Source organism: Tachypleus tridentatus, chromosome 8 (assembly GCF_004210375.1).
Source record: "Tachypleus tridentatus isolate NWPU-2018 chromosome 8, ASM421037v1, whole genome shotgun sequence".
Taxonomy (NCBI): Eukaryota; Metazoa; Arthropoda; class Merostomata; order Xiphosura; family Limulidae; genus Tachypleus; species Tachypleus tridentatus.
Window position 1 is genome coordinate 97046526 of NC_134832.1, and position 11420 is coordinate 97057945.

The 11420-nt window shown below is 28.7% G+C and overlaps 1 protein-coding gene across 1 annotated transcript; it reads left to right on the top strand.

Moving 5' to 3' along the window:
- LOC143223005 (troponin C) lies at nucleotides 1-7776 on the top strand. The gene is made up of 5 exons (XM_076450345.1): nucleotides 1-250; nucleotides 357-387; nucleotides 3552-3695; nucleotides 6034-6285; nucleotides 7402-7776. The coding sequence occupies exons 1-5, from the start codon at nucleotides 239-241 to the stop codon at nucleotides 7428-7430; spliced, it is 468 nt and encodes a 155-aa protein (XP_076306460.1). The 5' UTR covers nucleotides 1-238; the 3' UTR covers nucleotides 7431-7776.
- The last annotated feature ends 3644 nt before the right edge of the window (nucleotides 7777-11420 follow it).

Sequence of the window (11420 nt, forward strand, 5' to 3'; positions counted from 1 at the left end):
ACTGATCACATGACCTCACCGAAAATGGGTGTCGACTGCATCCTCGTATCATTTTAACTACTATGTTTTTTCGCTCCCAACATCCTATGGGTGTGAGTCTTTTCAACAGCAACTATAACAGAAACACAACTCTCAGTCTCTTTTAGCCGTCAGGACTGTGCACTTCCAGGACTAAGTGTTCCATACCTAACAGCTTGTAAAAAAGTTTGCTTGTCTTCCACGAGAGACTCCTACAAATATGGCTGGGGCGGTAAGTAATAATAAGTCGAATCATTTATGTATTAAATCTTGAACAGTTCTTTTCATTTATCGAAATCAGTTACAAGCTGTACAGAAACTTTTTCTTCCTTTAACAGGCTGAAGACCTGAGCAAGGAACAAGTCCAGAGTAAGTTTATGATTGTTTTTTTCTAATAGTGAGAAGCGTCAGGCTTTATTTCTGTCTCTCTCTTTTAAAGGTGACCTTCTAGAAATTACTAGTATACATAAATATTTTATCGTTGAGTATTTATATTTGAGTTTTAAATGACAAAAGGTCATTTCTTAGCATTGATTGTCTGGAATTTAGTACAAAGCTACACATTGAGCTATCTGTGCTCTGCCCATTACTGGTATCGAAACCCCATTTCTTGAGTTGTTAAGTCCGCAGACATTCCACTGTACCACTGGGGGCGTTGAATCATGGTTTAGTTGTCAATGTTTCATTAGTTTTTTACGTAAATAAGTACTTGAAAAAAATATTAAAAATTATTTGAGAATTGAAAATCAATGAAATGTTAACGTAGCAACATTTGTCATGTTATGGCAAAAGAAAGACAAACATCAAAGCTGCTAGAAAAGCAAATAGCTTTTCTCGAACTACTGAACACATTTCATTAAAATAATTTTGAACTAAATGCAAATAATTATATTAAAATATATTTATGACCTTCTTTAGTTTTTTTATTTTTCAGCTTTTTATGGTTTTGGTTCAAGTTAAGTTCAACGCTACACAATGTGCTATCTATGCTCTGTCTACAACTGGTATCAAAATCCGTTATAATTCCAAAACATACTATTGTGCCACTGAGGAGATTGAGTTTTAATGACAAACAACTTTCTCAATCTCTCACGAGCTTTGTAGTCATAGAAAAGCAAAACAAATGTTCAATAAGATACAATATAAGAAGGTTATAATTCAAGATACCCTTGGATATTATAAAATCGAAGTTAAATGTTTAAACACGGAAAAAAAGCTTTAAACACTAAGCTATCTTCTTACTTATCAACGTGAAATCATCTACTTATTAGGCAGCTGTTATGTTTAATCCTTTATTCGAGGATCTCATGTAGCTGTATAACTTGTGCGTTAAAGCACAGCTTTGTATTTTTCTTTAGTTGTGCTTCACTACACTTTTAGCCTTTAACTTTCATTCCAAAATCAGCAAAGTAGTAGAAACACTTCACTTCTTTTCAATCTCCAACTACCGTTTCACACAGTTCTGGAAGCATCTTTTTAAACCAAATGCATTGTTTATTAACGCAAACTATTTTGCTGAAATTTGTCACCCAGCTAACATTATACTAAATTATTCTTTCTTCCTCTCTTAAACTCTGCTTCTGGTTAGAATATTGGACCGGAGATCAAAAGGTTTTGGGTTCGAAACGCTGTGGGTGTGTTAGAAGTCTAATATCTAATACTACTATTCTATTCAGGTTGTCTTCTCTCTGGTTCACAGTGCTGAATTAGGGAAGCTATGTTGGAGCAACAGATGGCTCTGCTTGTCCTGTTTCGCTTAATGTGTGCACCAGGTGACATTCATTTCAGCAAACAAGCTCTCTCTTTTATTGTTGTTATGTGTATGCCTAACAGTGATTCCATTTTACAATTTTTTAGGTAGTCAAATAAACTGATTGACCCAAATAGGGAAATTATGTGTAGATATTGTCAAACAACAACGTCTGTCCGCAAATAATTTTATCTTTAAATATGACTACTTTGTTCTAGAGGGCCCGGCATTGCCAGGTGGTTAAGGCATTCGACTCGTAATCCGAGGGTCACGGTTTTGAATCCCGGTCGCACCAAACAAGCCATGGGGCGTTATAATGTGACGACTAATCGCACTATTCATTGCTAAAAGAGTAGCCCAAGAGTTGGCGGTGGGTGGTGATGACTAGCTGCCTTCTCTGGGGTCTTACACTGCTAAATTAAGTACGGTTAGCGCAGATAGCCTTCGTATAGCTTTGCGAGAAATTCCAAAAAACAAACAAACAATCGTCCTAGGGTTTTTTTTTGTAAGTTTTAGTTTCTAGAAGATCGAATATTCTAGAACAAACTATTTAAGTCCTATAAGATTTGTTATTTGCATTTGACAGTAAATGTTCCTATAAAAGTTGCGTCATTCCAGTTTCTAGCGCGCTATCCTTTATTTATATTGTTCATCCTTTACTTGTATTTGTATTTCACATGCGTATTCCTATACGAAACAGGTACTTTCAATAAGCTTCATTTTGACTTTTATCTTTTCATTAACAAAAACCTTTGAACTCTGCACTAAAAAAAACGCTATCAAAGCGATGATTGTATCATTTCCTCTTCTTCGGTTAATTATCAGTGATAAAGGTCATACAAAATATCCTCTTCTTGAAGAATTAACTTTTAATATATTTCACGAATAAGAAAAAAAACAAACATGAAATTTTAATCGTTCGTTTGGTTACTTTTTGTTTATTGTACCACACCATCTACATACAAAAATAGTATTTGAAAAGCTTAGCAGTTCTCTTCATTTACTACCCATAATACGTGGGTAAAAGTTGGCATAGTGTTCTCATACTTTTGTACGGTATACCTGTGAGCAACATTCGAGAAGTTAAATAAAGCCCTGCACATTGAGTACTGTAAGCTCGCTACACCAAATTTGGCCATGAGCCTATTCTGGATGCTGCCTGAGAATCTTAAATAGACTAAAAAGACCTTCTTAAATGTAACAACAATAAAAAAGTCTTAAAACAATAAATAATTTTACATTTTGATAAAAAACTGAAAATAATGCACTATCAATTTCCATTGTTTAAAAACTGAAGTATTATCAACAACTTTTTAAATTTTGTTCGTAAAATAAAAACAATTCTAAATAGGTTAAAAATATTTTTTGTTATTAAAGTTTTGTTTCAGATTTATTTCTCAGTGACAATAAATGGGATACTTTAAACATATTTTTATCGCCACGATTTTTATTTTCTATTTTTAACCGGACACTAAAAATATTTTGAGATGAAAGCCATAACTCACTCCATTACAAAAATTCAGGTAAAAACAAGATTTTTAATATCACAAGTTGTGAGTTTTATGATATGATACTTCTACGCCATTATTTATTGAATTTTTGTGTAATCTTTTGAGAAAAGTTGTAGCTTTATTAAACTATGAAAAACATAACGCACATTTTACACATCTTACAATATTGTCAAATCAAATATCGATGTTCTTTCAAACTACAAAATGTCTATATAATTACATCTAATTATATCTACTTTGTTTTCTAATATAACTAAATAAATTTCATATAGTGTTGCGAAAAGCTTTTGACATGTTCGACAGGGATAAGAAAGGCGTCATCCACACCAACATGGTTTCTACCATCCTCAGGACTCTAGGCCAGACTTTTGAGGAGAAGGACCTGAAAGATCTAATCGCTGAGATCGATCAGGATGGTATGTGTTTAAATATGCATTTCATATTTAGAATAGTAGCATTATGGCTATATGAAGGGGAAATGATCGTCAGAATAACAATATATGCAAAATGAAATAGCTTCAGTGTCGCACCGGTAAAAATAGGCTTAGCATTATACTCAATTAAATAAGCTACAGCTTCAGTATAACTGATGTTGGCTAATTAAATACCTGTAATTTCTTCGGTACTACTTCAGGCTTGTAATAGAAGAAAATAAACTAAAATTGTATAAGTTGATTGTGTTGCAAGTATCATCACAAACACGTTTCGTGAAGTTTGAATAGAATATGAATTATAGTTTTTTAAACAGCATAATGAAACAGTCGCTGGATTAAATTTTCATTTCATGTTAAGAATTCGTCTGCTACAGTTCAATCGGTATTTTTAATCAAAATTGTTATAATAAAATAGTGGAAGTCAGTTGGTGATTAGAACTTCAAAAAAACACTAACTTCAATTCTTAAACCTGTTTATTTCCGATAAAGATGGTAAATTTGGATGGAATTTTTAAAAATGAATTAATTGGTTTGCATTTCAAGTTTGAAAGTTTTATACTATTTTCTTTTAGAAATGTCTGGTTAAAATATTGATTTATCAGACATATAAATTAATCAATCAAGAGAGAAAATATTAATGAACTTTCACTGAAATATCCTTTCCAGTAGGCTTTATAAATTATATTATTAATAACTGTTTAAACAATGAGGGTCCTTCTAAGCTATCTGGTTGGAATGTTGCTAAACTAAAAGTATCTTTAGTGCTTTCATATACAGGTAAACAAGTTATGTTTATCAGAAAGCAGTAACTTCAAACTATGACATCATACATTCCTTCGAGTTGAATTGAGATGTATTTTCAAGTCTGTTTCAGGCTACAGTATTTTTTCGACTATAATGAACGTATACCTAGGTTTAAAACTTTTGATGTGGTTTATGAATATTAATGTAATAAATACTCTTTAGATTATATTGAATCTACTACTAGATGGTTAAAAGTTTGCGTACATATTCGTGTTCAGTATGTGAAAATGTAAAATACAAATTTTCTTCAAGAATCAAGAAATATGTGGAGAATAATTACAGTGAACCTATAACTAGTGACAATGTGAAATCCTTACAAAGGGAAACAGTGAACAGAAACTGCATATAAAGGGAGTTTATTGGTTATTAGACTTATACTAATATTGTATGAACAAAAAAGTGAAGTTTGTTTATTATTAAACCACGATTAGAGAATATTAATGTTGTTTATGGTGATGATAAAACTGACTTTTAACCAAGATTCTGCTTTAATTTATATATAAGCTCAGGAACAAAAAACACTTTGTGTAAGTCTTCATGAGTTTACGGACTTTTGACAACTTTAATAGTTACTTGTGAAAAGGGGTCATTGAATTAGATACTTAGATCTGATTGTCTGTGAAGCGAGGAACTAGTGGAGTTCTTTAGCCTTATTTCTAGTACTTTGTAAGATCTTCATTTAACTTCATAGCTTTCTGTTTTTTATATACTTTGGCCTTGATTCGTAAGTTTCCAGTACTTTGAATAATTTGGTAGCTGTGAGAAACTACATTGTTTGATGTGGCGCAACTTTGGTTTTTGCATCACTGATCCAAACGTTTCTACTAATATACAGAACTTAATAAGCAATAAATCTGTTTGTTTTGAAATTTGCTTGTCAAAATTTTGTTGTTTTTGCCTTTTTAAAAAAAAAAATCTTTAACCATGTTTGGATTTGAAGTTTCTGACATTCTGTTGGTTTTCTGAAATTTCCGTGTGAACAACAGGAATTATGTTAAGTAATATATATACGTTTGTGTTAAGTCTGTAGTCTTTGAAATAATTCATTTCTTTGTCAACCTAGAAGGCTAGACGTTAGAGGAGATTTTTTAGGGTAATGTATCTTCGGCACAAGGTTTTTGCAATTTCTATCTTGAAGTTATTTGGGGTTGGTAATGTGTCGATATATATATTTGTCTGCAGGAAATAGTTTTTGTTAAGGAATGAAGAATAAGTTGATAAAATAACGGCTAAAATAACATAAAATAATAACTAGAAGCTGTTTTTTAACTATCCATGGGAAGGCGGATTCTTCGTTAAAAGCAAACTATTAGCCTCTTCCTCCCTGCCAAGTTTCCAAAAACCTATATACGTTATGAATAATTATTAACATTTTAATAAAATAAATGTCAGTCAGGCATATAAAATCGATTGTAAAGGTGTCAATCACCAGTGTTTGCTATACACAAAGTAAAAGTTGTGTTTTATCTCTTAAAATACTTAGAAATGTAGTTACAATGACTACTGTGATTCCCAGGAAGCGGTGAACTTGAGTTCGAAGAATTTATGGCGCTAGCGGCTAGGTTTTTGGTAGAAGAGGATGCCGAGGCAATGCAGGAAGAACTTCGAGAAGCCTTTCGGTTGTATGATAAGCAAGGACAAGGGTTTATAAATGTATCTGATCTGCGAGACATCTTACGGGCTCTAGATGACAAGCTGACAGAAGATGAATTGGACGAAATGATTGCTGAGATTGACACAGACGGCAGCGGGACCGTTGATTTCGACGGTGGGTTGTATTCATAAAAACTTCTGTTTTCACAAACGTTCATACAGGATATGTACAATTATCATTGTTATTTTAAATATTACTTTCAGTTGGTAAAGTCTTTTTACTTGTTATGAAATATTGTTTTCTGCGGATATGTTCTAAACCCTAAATTATAACATAATCATCAGGGTTTAGAAAATTTAATTTTGTGTTGGAATCCTGAAACATGACGTCAGTTTCACAGCTAGTTTTCATATATGCCAGATGTTCGAGTCAGCACAAATTCTTCCTCACACACTGCTTAAAATCCTCTGGAAATATATCATAGCAATTAAAGATTGGAACAAAAAATTCAAGGTTTCTTTGGAAAATACTGTCAACCAGATTTCAAAAAGAGTCGCCTTTATGGAGTAATCCAAAATACATTTTGTGAGATCATAAAAGTATATATATATTTAGCACTATAAAGATGATACCAATAGTGAAACTAACGCTATAACATATCGATTTATTTAGCTTCAACATTACAAGACAGTATTAGTATCTCCTTATCTCTAAATACAATTAGAGACATAAATAATTTACTTACTTAAATCTATCATATTTGTGTGCAGTTTGTTTTTTTTTCAAATTAAGCACAACAAGTTATGTTTAATGTAGACAAATTCTCTTGTATTGGCCAACTTTTAAATATATGAAATTATTCATACAAGGTCATAATCGTTCACTTAGTTAGATTAAAAAAAGTCATTTAAGATTTCAAACTAATTTGAACCTAAGAAAGTTCAAACTTAAAGCTCCATGTCTGTTTTCTTATAAAAACCGCTTATTTCACTACCTTTTTTGAATATATTCACTTTACTCGTATAAAGAATCTTGATTTAAAATGTTATCTAATGTTTTATAAACTTTATCATTCAATTTGCTTTAATACACAGACAATAAATGTTAAAAATAGGTTTAAATCTATTCGCACGTTTGATTTTATAACGTTATTGTACTTTTTTTTCAAACTGCTGTATTTCTATCTGTTATCATGTGATTGTTTATTTGAATTTACAGTTACATTTCTCCAAATAACTCAATACGTATTTAATTTTTTTAAAAAATGGTTTGATTTTTCTATATCATTAGAGTTCATGGAGATGATGACAGGAGAATAAACGTCTGTGGAGTAACAACAGTTTGTAGGGGTGAACCTCTGTCATATCTTGTGGCCGTTTTACGTATGGCTATTGGTTGATTGTTTCTAGCGGTCGTCCAATATATTTCTTTTGTTGTTAAAAATAAATATTCACTTTAATTCAAACCTTCGAATTGATGTTTCTATGTGACAGTTCCAGCAAAACGAGTAAGTGTAAACAATATCATTTTCGTTATCTGAAAATTTAGCAATCAGTTGTTTTTTTTTCCGTTTCGTTTATGCAGTGGAACTTGTAAAAGTTTTAAGTTGTTAATTATACACGACAAAAATCTGTGAAAGTAAAATATAACATCTCATTAACATAATCTTTGTCATTGTCTTATCATTTAAACAATTTTTCCGTTGTGATAACACACAACAAACAAAAAATATAGTGCTTCAAAATAAGGAATAGAAATAATGAAAAAATTTGACTTGTCAACGAACAGAAATAGCAGAGCTCTGGTTAGAATACAAAAGAACCAGTATAGTAATTGAGCTTTAAAAATCAAGTCGAGTAAAAGATTAACTCACGAAAAATAAAACTACTAAAGTAAAATATAATAATGAATGAGATATATATAACAAACTAAACTTGTTATAATGTGGACTAACTAAACTTGTTATAATGTATACAAACTAAACTTGTTTTAATGTGGACTAACTAAACTTGTTATAATGTGGACTAACTAAACTTGTTATAATGTATACAAACTAAACTTGTTTTAATGTGGACTAACTAAACTTCTTATAATGTGGACTAACTAAACTTGTTATAATGTATACAAACTAAACTTGTTATAATGTATACAAACTAAACTTGTTATAATGTATACAAACTAAACTTCTTATAATGTGGACTAACTAAACTTGTTATGATGTGGACTAACTAAACTTGTTATAATGTATACAAACTAAATTTGTTATAATGTATACAAACTAAACTTTTTATAATGTGTACAAACTAAACTTGTTATAATGTATACAAACTAAACTTGTTATAATGTATACAAACTAAACTTGTTATAATGTATACAAACTAAACTTGTTATAATGTGGACTAACTAAACTTGTTATAATGTATACAAACTAAATTTGTTATAATGTATACAAACTAAACTTGTTATAATGTGTACAAACTAAACTTGTTATAATGTATACAAACTAAACTTGTTACAATGTGGACTAACTAAACTTGTTATAATGTATACAAACTAAACTTGTTATAATGTATACAAACTAAACTTGTTATAATGTGGACTAACTAAACTTGTTATAATGTGGACTAACTAAACTTGTTATAATGTATACAAACTAAATTTGTTATAATGTATACAAACTAAATAATGTTATAATGTACAAACTAAACTTGTTATAATGTATACAAACTAAACTTGTTATAATGTATACAAACTAAACTTGTTATAATGTATACAAACTAAACTTGTTATAATGTGGACTAACTAAACTTGTTATAATGTATACAAACTAAACTTGTTATAATGTATACAAACTAAACTTGTTATAATGTGTACAAACTAAACTTGTTATAATGTGTACAAACTAAACTTGTTATAATGTGGACTAACTAAACTTGTTATAATGTATACAAACTAAACTTGTTATAATGTATACAAACTAAACTTGTTATAATGTATACAAACTAAATTTGTTATAATGTGGACTAACTAAACTTGTTATAATGTGGACTAACTAAACTTGTTATAATGTATACAAACTAAACTTGTTATAATGTGGACAAACTAAACTTGTTATAATGTATACAAACTAAACTTGTTATAATGTGGACTAACTAAACTTGTTATAATGTATACAAACTAAACTTGTTATAATGTATACAAACTAAACTTGTTATAATGTGGACTAACTAAACTTGTTATAATGTGTACAAACTAAACTTGTTATAATGTGTACAAACTAAACTTGTTATAATGTGGACTAACTAAACTTGTTATAATGTATACAAACTAAACTTGTTATAATGTGGACTAACTAAACTTGTTATAATGTATACAAACTAAACTTGTTATAATGTATACAAACTAAACTTGTTATAATGTATACAAACTAAACTTGTTATAATGTATACAAACTAAACTTGTTATAATGTATACAAACTAAACTTGTTATAATGTGGACTAACTAAACTTGTTATAATGTATACAAACTAAACTTGTTATAATGTATACAAACTAAACTTGTTATAATGTGGACTAACTAAACTTGTTATAATGTATACAAACTAAACTTGTTATAATGTACAAACTAAACTTGTTATAATGTATACAAACTAAACTTGTTATAATGTATACAAACTAAACTTGTTATAAATGTACTAAACTAAACTTGTTATAATGTATACAAACTAAACTTGTTATAATGTGGACTAACTAAACTTGTTATAATGTATACAAACTAAACTTGTTATAATGTGGACAAACTAAACTTGTTATAATGTTAATAAACTTGTTATAACAAACTAAACTTGTTATAATGTGGACTAACTAAACTTGTTATAATGTATACAAACTAAACTTGTTATAATGTATACAAACTAAACTTGTTATAATGTATACAAACTAAACTTGTTATAATGTGGACTAACTAAACTTGTTATAATGTATACAAACTAAACTTGTTATAATGTATACAAACTAAACTTGTTATAATGTATACAAACTAAACTTGTTAAATAATGTATACAAACTAAACTTGTTATAATGTGGACTAACTAAACTTGTTATAATGTATACAAACTAAACTTGTTATAATGTGGACAAACTAAACTTGTTATAATGTATACAAACTAAACTTGTTATAATGTATACAAACTAAACTTGTTATAATGTGGACTAACTAAACTTGTTATAATGTATACAAACTAAACTTGTTATAATGTGGACTAACTAAACTTGTTATAATGTATACAAACTAAACTTGTTATAATGTATACAAACTAAACTTGTTATAATGTATACAAACTAAACTTGTTATAATGTATACAAACTAAACTTGTTATAATGTATACAAACTAAACTTGTTATAATGTGGACAAACTAAACTTGTTATAATGTATACAAACTAAACTTGTTATAATGTATACAAACTAAACTTGTTATAATGTGGACTAACTAAACTTGTTATAATGTATACAAACTAAACTTGTTATAATGTGGACAAACTAAACTTGTTATAATGTATACAAACTAAACTTGTTATAATGTGTTATAATGTATACAAACTAAACTTGTTATAATGTATACAAACTAAACTTGTTATAATGTATACAAACTAAACTTGTTATAATGTGGACTAAACTAAACTTGTTATAATGTGGACAAACTAAACTTGTTATAATGTATACAAACTAAACTTGTTATAATGTATACAAACTAAACTTGTTATAATGTATACAAACTAAACTTGTTATAATGTATACAAACTAAACTTGTTATAATGTATACAAACTAAACTTGTTATAATGTGTACAAACTAAACTTGTTATAATGTATACAAACTAAACTTGTTATAATGTATACAAACTAAACTTGTTATAATGTATACAAACTAAACTTGTTATAATGTGGATACAAACTAAACTTGTTATAATGTATACAAACTAAACTTGTTATAATGTATACAAACTAAACTTGTTATAATGTATACAAACTAAACTTGTTATAATGTGGACTAACTAAACTTGTTATAATGTATACAAACTAAACTTGTTATAATGTATACAAACTAAACTTGTTTATAATGTTACAAACTAAATGTATACAAACTAAACTTGTTATAATGTGGACAAACTAAACTTGTTATAATGTATACAAACTAAACTTGTTATAATGTATACTAACTAAACTTGTTATAATGTGTACTAACTAAACTTGTTATAATGTATACAAACTAAACTTGTTATAATGTATACAAACTAAACTTGTTATAA